This window comes from Triticum aestivum, chromosome 5A, assembly GCF_018294505.1.
Source record: "Triticum aestivum cultivar Chinese Spring chromosome 5A, IWGSC CS RefSeq v2.1, whole genome shotgun sequence".
NCBI lineage: Eukaryota > Viridiplantae > Streptophyta > Magnoliopsida > Poales > Poaceae > Triticum > Triticum aestivum.
In genome coordinates, this window is record NC_057806.1 from 565,349,578 (window position 1) to 565,371,591 (window position 22,014).

At 49.6% G+C, this 22,014-nt stretch overlaps 1 protein-coding gene across 1 annotated transcript; it reads right to left on the bottom strand.

The window, feature by feature from the left end:
- Positions 1 to 11,068: 11,068 nt before the first annotated feature.
- LOC123107713 (benzyl alcohol O-benzoyltransferase) lies at positions 11,069 to 14,665 on the bottom strand. Its single transcript, XM_044529657.1, has 2 exons — positions 14,159 to 14,665; positions 11,069 to 12,162 (listed from the first exon to the last, which is right to left on the bottom strand). Exons 1-2 carry the CDS (start codon positions 14,597 to 14,599, stop codon positions 11,197 to 11,199), a joined length of 1,407 nt encoding a protein of 468 aa, XP_044385592.1. The 5' UTR covers positions 14,600 to 14,665; the 3' UTR covers positions 11,069 to 11,196.
- Between the last annotated feature and the right edge of the window lie 7,349 nt (positions 14,666 to 22,014).

Sequence of the window (22,014 nt, forward strand, 5' to 3'; positions counted from 1 at the left end):
GTTCAAGCCACATTGCTCGAATCAATGATATTTAGCTCATGCCTTAACTCGCGAAATCTTGCTTCATCCAAGGGCTTCGTGAAAATATCTGCAAGGTTGTCATGAGTGTTGACATAGTTGAGCTCGATCTCTCCTCACCTAATGTGATCCCGGATGAAGTGATACCGAATCTCAATATGCTTCGTCTTGAAGTGTTGCACCGGGTTGAGAGAGATCTTGATGGCACTTTCATTGTCACACCAAAGAGGCACTTTGTCACAAGTGACACCATAATCCTTTAAAGTTTGCCTCATCCATAGGAGTTGTGCACAACAACTACCGGCGGCAACATACTCCGCCTCAGTGGACGAGAGAGACACACAACTTTGCTTTTTGGAAGACCAACTTACCAAAGAGCAACCAAGGAATTGGCACCCTCCGGAAGTGGACTTCCTATCCACTTTGTCTCCCGCCCAATCGGAATCCGAGTACCCTACAAGCTTGAAGTTTGATCCTCTTGGGTACCATAAGCCAAAGTTTGGGGTATGAGCCAAATATCGAAAGATTCGTTTGACCGCCACATAGTGACTTTCCTTAGGTGCGGCTTGAAACCGTGCACAAATTCCCACACTCAACATGATGTCCGGTCTAGATGCACAAAGGTAAAGCAAGGATCCAATCATGGAACGATATACCTTTTGATCCACCACTTTACCATTGGGATCTAAGTCAAGTTGGCACTTGGTGGGCATTGGAGTGGAAGCCGGCTTGACGTCACTTAGCTTGAATCTCTTGAGCATGTCTTGAGTGTATTTGGATTGATTGATGAAGGTTCCTTCTCTTCTTTGCTTCACTTCGAACCCTAGAAAGAACTTCAACTCTCCCATGGAGGACATCTCGAACTTTGAGGTCATGAGAGCGGCAAATTCCTCATTGAAAGCTTTGTTAGGAGAACCAAAGATAATATCATCAACATATAATTGGCACACAAACAACTCCCCTTTGACCTTCTTAGTAAAAAGAGTGGGGTCGATTAGCCCAACTTCAAAACCACGGTCTTGTAACAACTCGGTAAGGTGGTCATACCACGCACGTGGGGCTTGTTTAAGGCCATAGAGTGCCTTATCGAGTTGATACACATGATCGGGAAAGTAGGGATCCTCGAACCCGGGGGGTTGCTTGACGTAAACCAATTCATTAATAGGACCATTAAGAAAAGCACTCTTCACATCCATTTGTTGTAACTTAAAGTTATGATGAGAAGCATATGCAATCAACATGCGAATGGATTCAAGACGAGCAACGGGAGCAAAGGTTTCACCATAGTCGATACCCTCGACTTGGGAGTAGCCTTGTGCTACCAAACGAGCCTTGTTGCGAATGATAATCCCATGGGCATCTTGCTTGTTCTTAAATATCCACTTGGTTCCTATGACATTGTGATTCCCGGTTGGTCTTGGCACCAATCTCCACACTTTGTTGCGCTCGAAGTTGTTGAGTTCTTCATGCATGGCATTGAGCCAATCCGGATCTTCTAGCGCTTCATAGACCTTGTGGGGTTCCACACAAGAGACAAACGCGTGATGCTCACAATAATTTGCTAATTGTCTACGAGTGCTTACCCCCTTTCTTAAGCTTCCAAGCACATTCGTCATGAGATGATCCTTGGTGGAGAGCTTGGAAGCAACCTTGGCGGCACGACGCTCTAATTCCTCCTCGGGGATGAGACGAGGAGTGGTCACTTGATCATCTTGAGCGTCGTCTTGGGCTTGTTCTTGTTCTTGAACTTGCTCGGAGGAGAGAACTTGACCTTGGGCATCACTTGATGTGTCAACACCATCTTGAGCGTGATCTTGCCCTTGGTCATGTTCTTGAAGATGAGGGCCTTCATGTTGTACTTCGGAAGCGTGTGGGCCTTGGGTTGGTGATGGCTCCACTTGAGTGGAGCTTTGTCCTTCTCCTTCGGCCACAAGGGGTTCCTCAATGGGTAGGATAAAGCCAACACCCATTCTTCTTATGGCTTGGGGAGGAATTTCATCACCTACATCACAAGTGCCACTTTGCTCCACTTGGGAGCCGTTATTCTCATCAAACTCCACGTTACACGTCTCCTCAATAAGTCCCGTGGATTTATTGAGGACACGGTAAGCATGAGAGTTTGTAGCATAGCCAACAAATATGCCCTCATAAGCTCTAGCCTCAAATTTAGACAACCGAACACCTTTCTTGAGAATGAAACACTTACACCCGAATACCCGGAAGTACTTGAGGTTGGGCTTGTTACCGGTGAGTATCTCATATGGAGTCTTGTTCAAGCCCTTGCGGAGGTAGAGCCGATTGGATGCATGACACGCGGTGTTGATGGCTTCGGCCCAAAAGTTGTACGGAGACTTGAACTCCGCCATCATGGTCCTTGCCGCATCCATCAACGTCCGGTTCTTCCTCTCTGCAACACCGTTTTGTTGAGGGGTGTAGGGTGCAGAATATTGATGCTTGATTCCCTCATCACTAAGAAATTCATCCAAGGTGTATTTCTTGAACTCGGTGCCGTTGTCACTTCTTATTGTCAAGATCTTTGCATTGTGTTGACGTTGTGCTTCATTTGCAAAGTCAATGACGGTTTGTTGGGTCTCGCTCTTCCTCTTGAAGAAAAACACCCACGTGTACCTTGAGTAGTCATCCACAATCACCAAGCAATACTTCCTACCTCCAAGACTATCGAAGGATGGAGGCCCAAAGAGATCCATGTGAAGGAGCTCCAAAGGCCTCTTTGAATAAATGATAGTCGTGGGAGGGTGAGCCTTCTCATGTAGCTTTCCTTCGATACAGGCACTGCAAGCACGATCTTTAGCAGAACTAACATTCGTTAGTCCACGGACATGGTCCCCCTTGAGGAGACTTTGCAAAGATCTCATATTGACATGGGCTAAACGGCGATGCCAAAGCCATCCCACATCAACTTTAGCCATTAGGCATGTCGCGGTCTTAGTGGGTCGCTCCGAAAAGTTAATCACATATAGACCGTTCTCGACATGCCCAACAAAAGCTACTTTAAGAGTCTTGCTCCACAAGAGGGCCACGGTATCGATATCAAAGAAAGTGGCAAAGCCCATGATTGCAAGTTGACGAACGGAAAGTAAATTGTATGCAAGGGACTCAACAAGCATGACCTTCTCGATCGTGAGATCATGAGAGATGACCACCTTGCCAAGTCCCAATACCTTAGAAGATGAGGCGTCACCCCACTCGACATTGGTGGGCATAGATGGAACCTTGTGCACGTCCACCACCAAGTCCTTGCTTCCGGTCATATGATTTGTAGCTCCGCTATCGAGCAACCATGATCCCCACCGGAAGCAAACACCTACAAGAGATCAATGCTTGGTTTTAGGTACCCATTTTGTAATGGGTCCTTTGATGTTAGTAACAAGGGTTTTGGAACCCAAATAGACCATTCAATGTATTCATGAGGAGAACCAACAAATTTGGCATAAACATGCCCATCACTAGCACGGCATAACACATAAGAAGGATTAAAATCGCCGGCTTTGTTGGGAGGGGTGACATTGCCCTTCTTGACATTGTTCTTCTTCTTCTCCTCGGAGGCACTCTCTCCCTCCTTCACAAAGGTTTGCATGAGAGGAGGAGGTCGTTTGGTCTTGTCATTCTTCTTCTTGTTCTTGGAGTCGGGCACGTACCCAACCCCTTCCTTGGCCACAACTCCCTTTTGGTTGATCAAGAGATCGTTGAGGTTCTTCTTGCCTTGTATGCAAGTCGCAAGACCTCTCTCAAGTTGCCCCTTTAGCTTAGCGTTCTCCTCAACGAGATGCACATGCTCACAACACGGGTTAGTAGCATTTGCATTATCAATTAACATCATACGAGGGAAAGTGGCTTTTTCCTTGGTTAGCTTTACTTGAAGTTGATCATGAGACTCTTTGAGGCTAGCATGAGCACCCTTCAAGACCTTGTGAGCCTTGTCAAGTAGATCAAACTCCTCTTTGAGTCTAGCAAGATCAACCTCAAGTTCGGCCTTCTCGGAGTTTAGCACATGAGAAACTATGAGGACATGATCATAATCTTTCTTTAACTTAGCATGATCAACGTTGTGTGACTCCTCAAGAGCCAAACGAAGACCACGCTCTTCCTCAAGAGCATTGGAAAGATCCGAAATCTCATCGGCATAGTCACGACTATGCCCTTCCATCTTAGTGATGGTGTCTTCGTGAGCCTCGATCATGTCATTGGCTTCACCAAGTTGTTCCAAGAGAGCAACAAAGTGCTTCTTGGATTTTCCCTTGAGTTTGCCCATAAAGGCCTCAAACTCGTTAGCCTCCACATTAGCTCCCTCAAGTTCATTAATGCTATCCGTCGGAGAAGGATGATTAATGATGGTAGTTTTGATGTTGGGGGTTACCTTGTTGGTGGCTTTAGCCATGAGGCACTTGGCGGTGATGCTCTCATTGGGTGAGTCGAAGAGAGACACCCGTGAAGTCGTCGCAATGGCAACGGAGGCCATGGCAACCGACTCATCATCTTCATCATCGTCATCATCCTCATTGTACTCTTCTTGTACAACCAATGCCTTGGGAGGAGTCTTCTTGGTGAAGTTGTTCTTGTTGGGGAACGACTTGGCCTTGTCCTTTCGGATGAGCTTGCCACCATTGTCTTCCCTCTTCTCATACGGGCATTCCGCAACAAAATGACTCACGTTGCCGCAATTGTAGCAAGTCCTTACACGTTGCTTGCCCCTCGTGCCACTCGAGTTGTTTTTGCTAAAGTTTGGCCTCGAGTTTTTCTTGCTCCAAAATTGCCTTGAAGCAAGTGCCATGTGTTCATGATATGCATACTTCGTATCTTCGGGGTTGCTCTCCTCTTCTTCCTCTTCTTCTTCTTCAACGGTGAGCTTGGCCTTCAATGCAAGGTTAGGCTTCTTTGCCCGTTGAGAACGGAGCACCGCATTGTCGGCGGTCTTGTCCAAAATGTTCATGGCCACAAACTCATCCAACACTTCGCTTGAGGTCAAAGTGTGGAAGTCCGGTCTTTGACGAATGACGGAGGACATGGCCTTGTGATAGGGCATCATTGCCTTGAGGAATTTGCGCTTGATCCAATTGTCATCCGTGTCCTTGCTCCCGTGATCTCGTAGTGAGACCGCGAGTTTGGTTACTCTCCGATAAAGCTCACGAGGTTCTTCATCTTCTTTCATTGCAAACTCATCGGCCTCATCTTGTACCACTTCATAGTTGGAGCGTTGAATGCTTGCGCTTCCCCGGTAGAGAGAGACAACACAATGCCATGCATCTTTGGCCAAGGCGAAGGGACGAAGATGAGGTAGGTCTTCGGGTGGAATTGCATCTTGAATGATGAAGAGAGCATTCTCATTGAATTGATTGTCCGCGGCTTCTCGAGGAGTGAAGTTGCTTGGATCATGTGGATAGAAACCTTCTTCAATGATTCTCCAAAGGTTAGTGTTCACATGATTTAAATGACGTTTAAAGCGGTAAACCCAAGAATCAAAATCCTCATTTTTCACAATCTTAGGGGGAGGACCGGCATGATTCAAATGAGTGGAAGGAACCGGTCCACCATAAACAAGTGGTGGTTCCACATGGGCAAAGATGCCGGTGCCATTCTTACCACTAGAAGAAGGAGCCTTTTCACTACTAGCTTCCCCCTTGTCGGGGATAGCATCCGTCACCTTGTTGGCGGGGTCACCCACTTTCAACGGTGCGGTGGATAGTTTAAGCCCCTCAAGAAATTTAGTAAACATGCTTTCAACTTCGGTCGTCATGGAGGTTTTCAATGTCTCCAAGGCCACATTGAACTCCTCACGAGAGACCGAGGTTCCCCCATCTCCCGTAGACGAGATCGGATTCACACCGGAGTGTTCCTCCACACCGTCTACGGTATCAACCATACTCTTTGGACGGTAAAGTCCTTAATAAAGAGACGAGGCTCTGATACCAATTGAAAGGATCGATATGGTTGACTAGAGGGGGGGTGAATAGGCAACTACCAATTTTTAACTTTTCTTTATCAAATTAAACTTTGCATCAAAGTAGGTTGTCTAGATGTGCAACTAGGTGAGCAACCTATATGATGCAATACCAACAAGCATACAAGCAAGCAAGAGAAGTAACACTAAAGAGCTTGCACAAGTAAAGGTAAGAGATAACCAAGAGTGGATCCGGTGAAGACGAGGATGTGTTACCGAAGTTCCTTCCCTTTGAGGGGAAGTACGTCTCCGTTGGAGCGGTGTGGAGGCACAATGCTCCCCAAGAAGCCACTAGGGCCACCGTATTCTCCTCACGCCCTCACACAATGCGAGATGCCGTGATTCCACTATTGGTGCCCTTGAAGGCGGCGACCGAACCTTTACAAACAAGGTTGGGGCAATCTCCACAACTTAATCGGAGGCTCCCAACAAAACCACGAAGCTTCACCACAATGGACTATGGCTCCATGGTGACCTCAACCGTCTAGGGTGCTCAAACACCCAAGAGTAACAAGATCCGCTAGGGATGAGTGGGGGAATCGAAAATCCCTTGGTGGAAGTGTAGATCGGGGCCTTCTCAACCACTCCCGAGCAAATCAACAAGTTTGATTGGCTAGAGAGATAGATCGGGCGAAAATGGAGTTTGGAGCATTAATGGAGCTTGAGCAATAAATGGAGCTTGGGGGAGGAAGAGGTGGGTCAAAGAGAAGAAGGGGACTCCCTTTTATAGTGGGGGCAACAATCCAACCGTTGCCCCCCACCAACCAGCCCCGCACAGGGCGGTACTACCGCTGAGGGGGCGGTACTACCGCCAGGACAGCGGTACTGCCGCGCCAGCCAGCGGCATTGCCACGCAGAGGAGACTAGGGGGAATAGGACCCAAACGTGGTACTACCGCGGTGGTAGGGGCGGTACTACTGCTCCTGTAACGGTACTACCGCCTCTACAACCGCAACTAGTGCCGCAAAACCCGACACGAGAAAAAGACCCCTCGAGTCGAGGCGGTAGGAGCCACACAGCCCAGCGGTACTATGGCAGCGGGGTCACGGGCGGTACTACCGCCGTGGAGCGGTACTGCCGCTTGTGACCCTTCGGTCGTACTACCACTGGCAGTGCGGTACTACCGCTGGGGCACATAAGAGAGAGAGAATCTCTCCAAAGATGCTAAGGACGAGGCGGAGGTGCCAGGCACCCCAGCGGTACTACTGCTGTGGAGCCACGGGCGGTACTACCGTTGTGGAGCGGTACTGCCGCTTGTGGCTCCTCAGCTGTAATACCGCTTGGTTGCGCGGTACTACCGCTTGGACCCAGACAGGACAAGGAAGAGAGGAGAGAACTCTACAATGGAATGGAAAAGCTCGGAGGGTGAGAAGCTGATGTGTACGTGATGATTCCACCCATGCAATACCCCAGCGGACCCTCTCTTGATAGTACGGTGCCCTCTATGCAACTAGTCCACCGAGAAAGAAACGAAAGAGCTACACCGTCTTGAAATACACTCTGAGGGGAAGAAAGCGTCTCGTGCCAGGGGAGAATCTGTGAATTATTCAAAGCACAAGATTAGTCCGCAAACATGTTGTCATCAATCACCAAAACTACCTTGAGAGAGATATGCTGTAACACGCTGCAATAAAGTTGGTGATGATGATTATTTCTTAGCAAAGTTCTTTAATAGAAATACTATCATCACATTGTTTATGAGTTATATGCATTATTTCCATTTCCGCCCAACGGTGATATGAAATTAATGTAGAAGGATGATGTTTTATTCTAATTCTGCCACAATGGTGATTTAGAATATAAAAGAAAGTTTTAAAAGGTTTAATGTGCATATTTTTTAATCAGACCAACGTAGGGCTATTTTTATGCTCATTATTGTTGATTATTGGCTAAGTTTTCTCAGACTAAAAGTTTTCGACGCTTTCATTCGTGAAACGAATGGCTGGGTACTTGTGACCCGAAAGATGACCAAGAAAGCTCATAACGTGAGGGAGTATGTTCTCTCTAAAGAATGGCTTCAAAAGAAAAGAATTCTTGGATATTAATCCAATAAAATAAAAAAGATAGATCATTGGGAGTCTTGGTTGACGAATGTCTTTCATGTGCTCTCTATGAAGAAGATTTTTCAGTCAGCATGATTTGACATAAAACAAGCAACATGCGTGTTTAATTTGACCAACGTTGGATTAAGCATGTGTGTCAAAGAGCGTTGGGATTTATTTCTGAATTTGTTGATTGCATATGCAGTCAAAAGAGCCAATTCTCGCATTTATGTCCCTTACAGGGAATTATCCCGCATAGTGGGAAAAGATGATTATGATAAAACTCGCATGGCGGGGAAAAGTTTGGGAAAATACATGCGTAACTGGTAAAGTTGACATAGTATTATGTCAAAAATCCTATATGGCATGAGAAATTTTGGCAAAGGACTTATCCTGTATGACAGGAGAAAGATAAGACGGCTCATGTGCGTTTAATGTGTCCCACTCTGGGAGAATAGTATGGAGTAGCTATTATGCTTTCCTATAGTATCGACCGTACACCTTATGTGTAACGGTCATTAAGCTCTTAATAAATCCAAAGAGAATAAAAGTTATAGACGAACCTACAGATAAGAATGATATGCAAGTGTGACTTGTAAAAGTACTAATGATAAAGAACTCTGTTGAGTTTCTGAAATGGAATGAGGAAAAAGTACTTCCCATACCAGTTAATAGATAACTTCATTTCGTATGAAGTAATCGGATAAATGAAGTAGATAATCGAAGTTTCCTCAATTCACAAGAGTTGTGAATGTTTTTTCGAAATTGTGGTAGAAAAGTTCTTGCCACATTTCGAGGGGGAGAAAGAAATATGAGATAAATTAAGAATGATGAAATTGAATTTGATCGTCTGGGGGAGTACGACGGTCATAATAATACCCCTAAAGAAAAGAAATAGTTGTATTCCTGGATCTTTTACAGTTTCGACTGCAGACTAAGGAATACTAAGACGGTGCTTAAAAGTGCCATAAAGAAGAAAGTTTTACCAGAATAAACCCAAATAATAAAGTTTAAAGATACCCCATTTTAGTGAAGATGGAGTAATATGGGGGAGCATGGTATGAAAATACCAAAGACTATAGAATTAATTTGCCTTTTGGCAATGACAGAGCAACCACAACCCCATATGAAAGAAGTGCTAGTACCTGAGACACAGATGGTCTTAAGGAATGAGATAATCAGATACTTCTGATTACTATAAAGTCTATGTTAGTGAAATTCAAATGGAGGTTGATCCCACCTCATTTAAAGCGTTCAATCGAGCTTTGAGACTCATAAGTAATTTCCAATGGAGCCAAAACAGTAGGCTGTAAAGGGTCTACAAGGTCAATATGACTCCAAAGGAAATAGATTACAATGAGTGTTAAGTGCCACATCATGATTGACATCATGATCTGAGTTACATCAGATGAAAGAAAAGAACACAAGGGATACCATTTCAAGAAGTCTTTTATGGACTAGAGCAAGTCTCTAGACAGTGGCTTTTAAAATTTAAAAGAATCGTATGTTATTTTGGGTTAAAGAAAATGAGAGGACAATTGTATTCATGCAAAGTTATAGAATGGAAAATTCATTTCCTAATTCTGTGCATGTGGATAACATTCTACTTGCTAGTGGTGATGTCAATCTAGTGCATGAGGAGAAAAGAAGTTCTTGTCCTCAAAGCTCAAAGTTCAAAAGAATGTTCTCGGTAGAGTGTCTCTCGTTATAAGTATCGAGATTCACGAAGAAAAGAATAAAAGGGGTATTAGGGATGTCGCATGGACATGCTAAGAGAGGTCTCTAAAGTATGCATGCGAGAAAACCTACGCCTGTTCTTATAGTCAAGGGTAATGGAACTGGAAACTATGGTGTTCCAAAAAAATTCATGAGAAAAGATTCAAAACGGATATGGTACCATATGCTTCAGTTGTTGGAAGCTCAATATATTACCCTAACACAGTTCACATATCCAGATTGTTTTGGCAATGTCCACCCCATATATAGATAACTGGAATGGAGTCAAAGATATCAGCCTCATGCTGAAAGAAATAAGTGCTCTCAAAAGATTGTGAGTACGAAGACAGGACTTGTGAAAAATATAGCGAAATCCACAATTATCGCTAACTTTCACACTTGCAGTTTTTGTGTGGCAAAGCTCCAAAAAATGAAACAATTATCATCAATGTGATGCAAAGATATTTTATAGCATGATATGAGGCTGGGGGACAGGCAAAATGGTTAAGGAGGTCTGTACCCGGAGTTGATAATGGTTGACAATAGCGATAACCATTTTAAGTTTTGCTCCTATGTCAACGAGTCAAGTGTTGATGCCAAACACACTGACACAGAGTTATACGTTGTAAAGGAAAAAGTCCGAAATTATGTAGAAATGCTTGAAGCATAAAAGCAACAGACAAGTGTTTGCAGATCTGCTTATTAAAGGCTTACCGCCCAGTGTGTTCGGAGAACACACAGTCGACATGGGTTTTATGGTATAGTCTAACATTTCCGGACAATAAAATGGCCCAAGGTTAAAGAATTTGTTTCAAAACAGAGAGGTACGTTGTGGCTGTCTGATTCTATCGGCAATTGAGCTGTGACGATGAAACATGTTCTATGTATTGATCTGTTATGAAACGAGTAAAGTAAAAGTATAAGGTCAAAAGTAAAAGTTGAGATCAAGGGGGAGAATGTTAGGATGATCTCCACCGTGTGGGCCCAACGGCCCACCAGACCCTTTGATCCGTGCCCTGACGGGCCCCTGTCACCTGCACTATATAAAGAGGTGGGGTCGGCGGCTAGCATCACGAGGTTCGCCTCCGCCACTGTTCCCCACTCCTAACCCTAGTCCGATCCAGAGGGTGGCGCTGGAGCGACGGGAAGCTCCACCGCCGCCACTCACGCACACACACGCCCACACCGCTGCCATCCACCATGGCCGGCACCGGGAGTTCCTCGATATGAAGGAAGTGAAGGTATCTTGTACTCCTCATCCCATCTACCCTTAAGGATCTAGCCTAGAGGATCTTACAGAGTTTAACATATAGATGTATTTTAGTGTGTAGATTCATTTGTTTTGCTCTGCATGTAGTCCCTATTATAGAATCAGTAAAAAACCTTATATTTAGGAACGGAGGGAGTATACCATGCATAACTCAACTCCGGCTTATTTATGGTAGGCTGGCCGGACTCGGTTCATATAGGAGATCTGATCACAGGAAGTTGCCGCGGTACGGCCACGGCACCGACGGCCGGGTGCATCAACCTTCTCATCTCCTCCACGAACTTGTCCATGACGGGACTAGGCAGGCACACGGGCACCACGAGGCCGTCCTCACCCTTGGAATTCTTGACGGCGATGAGGAAGCTGGTGTCCCCGGCCATATGGCCGATGCCACCTTCGGCCATTCCGCCGTAGACCGGTGTGCCCCACCCGAAGTCGTGGTCGCGGAACCCAAACTTAGATACGTCCGCCATCACGTATGCGTGCACCATCGTGAAGTGCGGCCGCCCCCGCCGCACCATGAGGCGTGCCACCGACCTCAGATACTCCATGTCCACCTCCCTCTTGGTCTTCATCACCAGCTCCACGGCGTAGCTCACCGGGTTGGCACAAAGGTCGCCGGCCGTGGAGATGGCGACCGGGCACGCGAACGCGTTGCCGTAGTAGCCGACAGGGACGACGGGGGTGCCGCCGTCCTGCTGCTTCCGGCCTCGGGGGCTGACGAGGCAAATCATCCGCATCTCCTCGTGGGCGACGGGGGCCAGCGCCACGGTGCGACACCTCCACAAGCACCCCGTGAGGAGATCAAACGCGGTGGCGCTGCGACGGACGGCCGGCGGGAGGTGGGAGCGGATGGTGCTGAGCTCTCCGGGCCCGAAGAAGAAGGGGCGGCGCACCATGGACTCGAGGGGCATGATGGTGCGGCTGGCATCCGGCACGTCGTCATACTCTCGGTGCGTGAATACTGTAGGTGGCGCCGGGTCGTCGTGCATAGCCATCAGCAGCTCTCGTGCCCACACCGGCCGCACCGTCGGTGCCACTGCTCCCCGCGCCAGCTCCGCCACGGCAGCCAGGAACTGCACCATCCCTGGCCCGTCCAGCACCGTGTGTTGTATCTTCGACGCCATGATGAAGCCTCCACATGCTAGCCTTGTCACCTTGGTTAGTTAACAGCATGAGTAAGAACTTTTTGCAGGTTTGGTTTTGGTAATAGAATAGCACAATATACACACAAACCCAAACGCACAACACACATCCAGACACACAAAGAACGAAAGAAACTGACAGAAAAACACGCAAAAAACAGAACACGCAAAAAAAGAAAAGAAAAAAAGGCTTACCAGAAGGGGAGATAGCGCGACTCCATAAAAAAACACAGCCAAATAATAGAAAATGTCATTTTCTAAAGTCTTAGTCTACTAGAAAAATTACAGATTCAATTCGCTGAAATGGTATTTTTTTTTCTTGTTAGATTGATTGAGACTGAAAAAGATTTGAGGCATTCAATACGAGCTCTTACTTCTAACCTGTAGGCAGACGAAAAGAAAGCTTTTGTATGTACACAGGCGAGAGAATATCCTCTAGAAACTAAGTTATGGTATCTCGCAAAAAAAAACTAAGTTATGGTGAAAATCCATGAAACCCACATGGAAACTATGTTTTTAAATTTTGAAACAAAAGTTCAATTAAAACTATATATGTTATGAATATGATATTCTATTACCATGTGAATTCTAAGGTCAAACACAAATTCATTCATGAGGTATAATGATTAGTGCCAAATAGTAAATATCACTATTCATTGATGAATTTATTTTTTCATAGTTCACTAGCACATATGCCTGTGCGTTGCAATGGAGAAGTAATTGATATGTCCATCAAAATGTATATCAATGCGACACGACAACATCCGGACGGTGCCACCTGACAGGCTGAGGTTGAATGTGGCTTTTTAAGTGTTTTCGATTTTTTAAGTGTTTTTTTCGCACACGTTTTCGACTTTTGAAGTGTTTTTTTTCTTCAATTTTTTGGTTTTCCACTGGCTTTCCTTGGCCTTTGGACCAATTTTTTTTTGCGCGCCAAAAAATATGATTTTTTTCTTCCGCGAGAGGCACGGCCATGCCTCTCGGAAATGAATATATATATATATATATATGTGTGTGTGTGTTTTCTATTTTTTTCTCCCGCGAGAGGCACGGTTTTGCTTTCGCGAGAGGCTTGATTGTGCTTTCGCGAGAGGCATGGCCATGCCTCTTGGAAACAGAAAAAGAATGGTTTTTTTGTCTTTTTTTTTCTTCTGCGGGAGGCACGGTTTTGCTTACGCGAGAGGCATGATTGTGTTTTTGTGAGAGGCACGGCCATGCCTCTCGAAAACAGAAAAAAAATGTGTTTTGTGTTATTTCCCTTAGGCACGGTTTTGCTTCTGTGAGAGGCATGGTTATGCACTTATGCTTTTGCGAGGGACAAGGCTGTGCTTCTCGAAAAAAAAACGTGTTTTACGTTTTTTTCTTCCGCGAGGGGCACGGTCGTGCCTCTTTCGGAAAGGGACAAAAATGTGCTCCCGGTTCGGTTTTTTCGTCCAATTTTTTCGTTCGTTTTTTTGTGAATAAAAGTTCATCAAAATCTTAACATGGGATCTAGTTTTGAAGATCTCGACACGATGAATCCAATGGTGAAAACATTTCGAGATTTGGGTGCTGAATAAACAGATGTATGAAAAAAAGGAAAATTCCCACTCACTTGTCGCAATCTGAGAAGGTGGGAGTGATTTTTGAGAGGAGTACTCTTTAATTACTGATTTCATTGGACCATGGGTTATTTTAAAAAGAAATTCCAGTGGGCTTTTTATAAAACCTACTACGGCAGATTAGCAAAAGCACTCCATATTTTATTAGTAGGTATAGATAAATGAATTTGTGCTTGAACTTGAATTTCACATGCCAATGGAACTTCACCCTATTGACATATTGTATTATTATTACCACATGGCATATGCTTTTTTTTTGCGGGGGCACATATCATATGGTTGACGACTGAAAAATAGTAAAACTGAAAAGAAAACATATTGTATTATGTTTAGAACTTTTTTAGAACTTTCAAACTTAGTTTCTATCGTAACTTGTTTTCACCAGATATTCTTTCGTACACAGGTACCTGGAAGTGGATGATTGGGGTGTCGAGGAGGCCGGAGGAGCCAGGGACGTCGAACAGGAGCTCGTCGAGGCACGCGAAAGGCGGCTGCAGGGCGGCGCCGAACTGGTCGAGGCGGATGTCGGCGTCGGCCTCGACGAACAGCACGCCCTCGCTGGTGCAGTCGACGGCGAGCTTGCGGCCCTCGAGCTGCCTCAACCGACCAGCCAGTGGGTAATAGTGCACGAGCGCCGCCGCGATGGCGTCGCGTAGCACCGGCGCAGGGTCGTCGTCCCGTCCGTCGTGTCGCCGGAAGAAGTGGATGATGGGGAGCTGGAACCGCAGCGCGTCCTGATCGTCGATGTCCGAGAGCCGCGTCAGCTCCCGCGGCGTCGGCCCCGCGGGCGCCACAAGCACCACTGGCTGCCGGCGCACCGTGAATTTCAACGCCGGAGACCCCGCCATGCCTATGCGCGCTCGGTGCTCCGTGTCTTGGCCGGCCGGCAGCTATTGCACTAGGAGGAGGTAGGAGGTGTGTGGGTCTTCGTATCGGCTGCTGCTACGTAGAGTATATATAGCGTAATGCTACACAGAACAAGTTGACCGCGATCAAAGCATGTGTATGACGCAACTTCAGCACAGCTTGCACCGTACGCTCAAAAGTACTCAAGACTTTGCGTGGCTCTCGGTCAAGCAAAGTATACACGTTTTTTTTTCTTTGCGGTGGCAAGTACGTACACACAGTTTTTTTAACTTTTTTTTTGCGAAAAGAAAGTATACATAGCTAATACTATTGAGCAAATGAGTTGTAGGCTTGTAGCAACTTGGCAAGTGAGAACAATTAATCTAGTCCATCTACTTCCAAAGCACGCTTTTGATACCATATATAAACTTGACTTTCGCGAGAGATACAATCAAAAGCACACCAAGGGGCTACAAAATAAGCGCAATTTTGTTATTTCACATGCAACTGAAAATTTCTTTTGTGTCAGTCGATTTCTGGTGAGAGCAGCGTGTAGCCCTGAGGTTGAGACGGGGCGCCGCAGCGAGGCCAAGTCAAGAGCGACCCGAAGCTGGGTACAATGCGGCATCGGTGGACCCGGTGGAGGTGAGTCAAAGGTTTTTTTTTAACACAATACAGACGCAAGCGTTCATATAAACGCGCATACACTCACCTCTTTGAATGCACACATGCACACTCTACCCCTATAAGCACCTCCGAGAGACTGAGCCGGCATATCATCTTGAGATTTTACGAAGTCATCGTAGGCGCCTCGTAGTCGACGGGAACGTCTCCTCCCACTGAAAGCGTATCGCCGGAATTCCTGAAATAAGCCCAGGATAAATGCGAGCACCAGGATTTGAACCCTGGTGGGTTGAAGATATCACTGTCCACCTAACCATCTCAAGTAGAGGTTGGTTTGCGAGGTGAGTCAAAGGTTGACATGTTCGTTGGGGAGGGGTTGCGGGGAGGTCGCCCACGATGGAATCTGATGTGATTTAGAGGGATGCCAGGGGCAGCACGCAGGAGCGACTCAGGCGGGTGAGTCGGCGCGTGAAAGTTGGTTGGGTCGGCGGGCGGTGGTTCCAGAAGGAACATGAAGAATGCATCTGAATCTGAGGAAGAAGATGATCGATAACCACTGGATTTCAGTCCAACGGATGGGACAAAATCGATTGAAAGCAAATCTTTTCGAGGCAATTGTTGTGTAGGTGGTGGCCCCTTTTAAAATTAATCATACCATTTCCTACTCCGTGGAGTTGTCCTAATAATAATGGCCATTTTTTTGAAAAGAATAATAGTGTCGATTAGTTAACATATTTTGTGAGCAGATACTTGGAAACTACATCAAGGTTAATCTTATTTAGCACTAATATTGACCACACTTGGCAAAAAAATAAATGCCCAGTTCCTTTGGCGGCGACTAGGCATGATACGCGTCAATTCCCTACTTGTCAGAGGTTTGCCGAGTTTCATATATACTCGGCAAAGGTGTGTCGAGTTTCAGCAGCCGATAACTCGACAAACAAGTTGTGCCACGCGTCAATGTCCTACACGTCTAGGGACTGTCGAGTTCCACACTCGGCACAAAGAGTCTGACCATGTGGCCCCGCCGTTAACGACCGTATCGTCTAACGTGTTAATTTGCCGACTTTTCATTTCCAAAACTCGGCAATGGCCATTTAAATATTTGCCGATTGCTCGATAATGAGAACTCGACAAAGTTACTAATCGCTGACGTGTGTCTAAGCGAGTCCTATTTTCCAAGAATAGAACTCGACAAACACAATGCGGGATTTTTTTAGGCTTTGCTGAGTACACTGGAAACTTGCCAAGTTCGCCGGTTCCACTAGTCGTGTGTAGCAACACTCCAAAACCTTTTGTTATCCTCGTGGATGTTGTGATCAAACGAGCGAGGGAGAGAGTTTGTGCTGCGTAAGTCTGCAGCTTTTCTTCCTTGACCTTCTGCCTTTTATTTCAGAACGAAAGCAAACGCAATACACGCGATCAACCCACGATCGATCAGACGCGCCATCCCACGTCCACGATGCATGAGAGTCGGACGTGCTGCTCCTAGCTACTCGCCACGGTGCGCACTCATGGTGGCCCTGGCCTAATCTTTAGGGAAAGAGGAAACTGAATCCTAACCAACTAGCTAACTGAAGGGAGAGAAAAAACAGCAGATAAACGGAGCGGCGCGAGACAGGTTCAACCCCAACAGTCTCCCCCTTGAACTTGTCATGCGCCCTTGGTGTCGAGGATGCCGATCCTTGCGCGCAGCTCCTGGAAGCGCACACACCCAAGCGATTTTGTAAGGATGTCAGCCAACTGCTCGCCGGTGTTGATATGATCAACCTTCACCTTCCCTGCTTCAACCTTGTCTCTGAGGAAATGGTATCTGATCTCTATGTGCTTGCTTCTGTCATGAAACACCGGGTTTTTGCTGAGCTGAATCGCAGACTTGTTGTCAATCAGAATTTCAGGTGGCTTGATCTCGGCGCTCGTAGCTTCTGCCAGCAGTCGAGAGAGCCAGATGCCCTGACAAGTGGTGGATGCGCCCGCAACGTACTCCGCCTCACATGATGACAGCGAGACCACCTTCTGCTTGGTGGACTGCCAGCTGATCGGGCTCTTGTCGAGGAAGAAGAGCGAGCCGGTGGTGCTCTTGCGGTCGTCGACGTCGCCGCCAAGATCGGAGTCGCTGTAGCCGATGAGCGAGGGATCTCCGCTCCCCCTAAGGTACACACACCCGAGCGTCAGAGTGCCCGCGATGTACCTCAGCAAATGCTTGGCCGCCGTCAGGTGCTCGACGGTGGGCTTCTCCATGAAACGGCTGAGGTAGGAGACTGAATATGTGATGTCGGGCCTGGTCTGTACCAGATACCGTAGGCTGCCCATCAGGCTGCGATAGTACGAGGCGTCGGTAGCCGGCGCCGTACTATCCTTGCTGAGCTTCAACTTTGCTTCCATGGGCACTGCACTCGGCTTGCACTCCGCCATGGACGCCTTTTCGAGCAGCTTCTGTGCATAGCCTGCCTGACAAAGAGTGATGCCGCGCCCAGTCTGACGTACCTCTATGCCAAGGTAGTAGGTGAGCCGCCCGAGGTCACTCATCTGAAAGAGCTTCTTCATCTCCTCCTTGAAGTTGCTCAGCTCCCGTGGTTGTGCACCGGCGATGATAAGATCATCCACGTACACGCCTACTGCCAAGAGCGTGTCGCCGGTGCCGCGCATGTAGACGCCGTGTTCAGAGTCACTCTGCTGGAAGCCGAGCGACAGCAGGCTGCTGTCCAGCTTAGCGTTCCAGGCGCGTGGCGCCTGGCGTAGACCGTACAACGCCTTGGAGAGCTTGAACACCTTGTGCTCCTGTCCGGCGAGCTCGAACCCTGGTGGCTGCGCGACGAAGACCTCCTCTGCCAGATCCCCGTTGAGGAAGGCCGATTTTACGTCCATATGATGGACTTCCCACCCATGGTGAGCGGCGAGCGCGGTTAGAAGCCGCACGGAGTCAAAACGGGCCACCGGCGCAAAAACTTCCTCAAAGTCGATGCCGGCGCGCTGCACGTACCCCTTGGCCACGAGACGTGCTTTGTGCTTGACGATGGCGCCGGATGGGTCCTTCTTCAGCTTGAAGACCCATTTGAGTCCAATCGGGCGTTGCCCCGGCGGCGGCTCCACGAGCGCCCAGGTGTCGTTGGCGTCGATCGAGGCGAGCTCCTCCCGCATTGCCCGCAGCCAGCACTGCTGTGCCGCAGCTTCTGGGAACGACGCTGGTTCCTCTCCCACGACGAGGCAGACCGGGTCTGCGGCCTCATCGTCGTCCACGACGTCGACGAGGTGCACGTAGTCGTCGTCGTACTTGGTGTTGCGCTGATGGATGCCGTCCTTGCCCCGGGTGAGCATCGGGTGCCCACCCTGGTCACCGCCCCGGTCGCTTCCTTCTGCATCAGCGTCGGTGCGCGCCTCGCTCTGCGGCGCCGCGTCCTCCTCCGTGTCCTCACGCGCAGAGCCTGGCGTGACCGGCTCCCGCGCAGGTGAGCGAGCCGCAGGAGACGCCCCTGCTCCCCCGTCCTCTAGGCGCTCTGGCCGAGTGACGGAGACGGTGTAGCTCACCGTGAACGGCTCTGGCGCAGCTGTGGCGTCGTCCCACTTCCAGCACGCGCCTTCGTCGAAGACCACGTCGCGGGACACGTGAACGCGCCCAGTCCCAGGGTTGAAGACACGGTAGCCCTTGGTTCCTTCCTCATAGCCAATGAAGACCATGGGCGTGCTCCGGTCATCTAGTTTCTTGAGCATGGGCCTGGCGTTCTTGACATGTGCAACGCATCCAAACACACGAATATGCTGAACACTAGGCCTTTCGCCGTGCCATACCTCGTACGGAGTTTGTCCCTCGACGCTGCGCGTAGGAGATCGGTTCAGGAGGTAAACAGCGGTGGTGACCGCCTCCCCCCAGAACTTAGCCGGCATGCCCTTCGCCTTGAGCATGCTCCTCGCCATGGCGACCACGGTCTGGTTCCGTCTCTCCACCACCCCATTCTGCTGGGGTGTGTACGGCGTCGTGAGCTGCCGCTTGACGCCTTCTTCAGCGCAGTACTCCATGAACACTGCTGACGTGAACTCACCACCTCGGTCCGTCCGGAGAGCGCGCAGGGGCCGCCCCGTCTCGACCTCCACGGTGGCCTTGAAGCGCCTGATCGCAGCCTGAGCCTCGTCCTTGGAAGCAAGGAGGACCAGCCACATGTACCGGCTTCGATCATCCACGAGAAGCAGGAAGTATCTCTTCCCACCGGGCGTCGGCGGTGAGATCGCCCCGCACAGATCACCATGCACGAGATCGAGCAGGTTATCGGCTCGCCACTTTGCCTGCTGCGGGAACGGTGCCCGCCGCTGCTTGCCGGCGAGGCATGCGTCGCAGAGTTCGTCGACGTGGTCGATCCGCGGGAGACCCCGCACCATCTCCTCTCGAGCCAGCTTCTGCAGCGCCTGGAAGTTCAGGTGTCCCATGCGCGCGTGCCAGCGCCAGGACACGTCGTCGTAGCGCATCGCCATGCACTGGGGCTGCGCTGGCTGGACGTGGAGTATGTAGAGGCGGTTGCCGTTGCGCTGCACCTTGGCGAGGAGCTGGCGTCGAGTGTCGAGCACACACAACTCCCCGTGCTCGATCGTGACCCGGCAGCCGACCTCGTCCAGCTGCCCGAGGCTCACTATGTTGGAGCGCAGGCGGGGTATGAAGTACACCCTGGTGAGCGCGTGCTGGCGCCCGTCTTGGCACGTGAACAACACCGTGCCGCGTCCGCAGATGTCCACCGCGGACCCGTCCCCAAAGCGCACGTTCCCGCCCACGCCGGTGTCCAGCTCGGCGAAGAGTGACCGATCCCCGGTCATGTGGTTGCTCGCACCGGTGTCGAGGAACCAGGCCGAGTCGTAGCGCTCACCGTCACGCCCGGGCAGCACGCCGGCGCGTTCTTCGTTGAGCATGACGATCTCCGATGGAGGTGCAGGAATTGCCAGCTCCTCTGTGGCCTCCGTCAGGGCGCACACTGAGGTCAGCAGGAGGGCCGGGTCGGCGTCGTCGTCGCCGGCAGCCTGCGCGAGGTGCGCCTGCTCGAGCTTCCTGGTGTTGCAGTCCCGGGCCCAATGGCCCAACTTCTTGCAGTACCTGCACTGATCCGTGGGGCGAGGGCCATTGCGCGAACCGCCGCCTCGGCCGCGTCCTCGCCCACCACGCCCCCTGGGATTGGACCCAGAGGCGCTGTGGCTGCCGCCGTTGTTGCTGTTGCCGCTGGCGCCGCTGCCGTTGCCACGCTCGCGGTTCTTCCGGCGTGCGTCCCACTCCGCCTCCGTCATCAGGAGGGTCCCGGAGCTTGAGCCACCGGAGTCGTCGAGGCCGTAGCGCTCCTCCATAGAGCGGAGCCGCCCCGTCAACTCCTCGATGGTGAGAGTGCTCACGTCGAGCAGCGTCTCGATGGCAATCGCCACCTGCGAATAGCGCCGTGGAACAACACGAAGGAACTTGGTGACTACCTTTGCATCTTTAATGTTGTCTCCGACGGTGCGCAGGTTGTTGACGAGGGACGTGATCCGCATCCCGAACGCGTCGACCGACTCCCCGTCCTTGAAGGAGATGGACTCGAACTCGCTGCGGAGGCGTTGCGCCGTCGCCTGGCGCGCCCGCTCGACGCCCATCCGCAGCACCTTCACCGCCTCCCACGCCTCCTTCGCGGACGGCTTGACAGCAAGGATGCCGTGCATGTCCGCGGGTACGGCGCGTAAGATCGCCGCCATGGCCGCACCGTCCTCGCGCTCGATGTCGCACCCCAACTCGATTGCGTCCCAAAGGCCCTGGGCCTTCAGGTTGACCTTCATGACGAGTGCCCACTCGATGTAGTTGGTCGAGGTGAGCTCGGGGTAGACGAACGAGCCGCCGCCGTGCTCCCGCACGACGCGCTCCTGAACCACCACAGCTTGGCTGCCGCGCCTGGTCCTACTCCTTCCCCGTCGCTGCGACGGAGGAGTCAGGGACCTGGTCGGCGTGCGAGCGCCGCCGCGCCCGTCAGCAGACATGGTCTCAGGATCGGGAAAACTGGCTCTGATGCCACTTGTTGTGATCAAACGAGCGAGGGAGAGAGTTTGTGCTGCGTAAGTCTGCAGCTTTTCTTCCTTGGCCTTCTGCCTTTTATTTCAGAACGAAAGCAAACGCAATACACGCGATCAACCCACGATTGATCCAGACGCGCCATCCCACGTCCACGATGCATGAGAGTCGGACGTGCTGCTCCTAGCTACTCGCCACGGTGCGCACTCATGGTGGCCCTGGCCTAATCTTTAGGGAAAGAGGAAACTGAATCCTAACCAACTAGCTAACTGAAGGGAGAGAAAAAACAGCAGATAAACGGAGCGGCGCGAGACAGGTTCAACCCCAACAGTGGAATTGTTCTAAAACATTCATCAGTGAAACAATTGAAATTCTAAATCTGTTTACTAATAACATGATGCCATTCCCTCCCGAAAATAACATGATGCCACAAAACACCACGTTTTACTAGGCCAAATGAACGAGCTAGTTGCTTACGCATGTATACCTAGCGGCAGCATGTGGGGCGGCTGATGAAACTATATTATAATTTTTTTTGCGGGGGAAAATATATTACAATTTAACCTGGCCGAAGTCGAAGATCCGGCTTGATTCGTTTCTGAAGTGGAATTTATCCAAGCACTTAACGTATTAGAGGGTAGCGTGCATGAATAATGGCCGCCCGTAGCTTATTTTCGGGGAATTTAGTGTCTCTTCCACATCGTGATGCCACCAATACCAAACAAGGCGTTCTTGCTTGGTCAGCGAGTTGTCACTAGCTAGCTAGCTAGCTGCTCGATT

What these genes read in the sequence shown, in the direction of transcription:
- LOC123107713 (XM_044529657.1), bottom strand. Translation starts at nt 14,599, where the DNA reads ATGGCGGGGTCTCCGGCGTTGAAATTCACGGTGCGCCGGCAGCCAGTG. An exon ending in CCCCAATCATCCACTTCCAG is followed by an intron (nt 12,163 to 14,158) that starts GTACCTGTGTAC and finishes TAACTAACCAAG; the next exon opens with GTGACAAGGCTAGCATGTGG.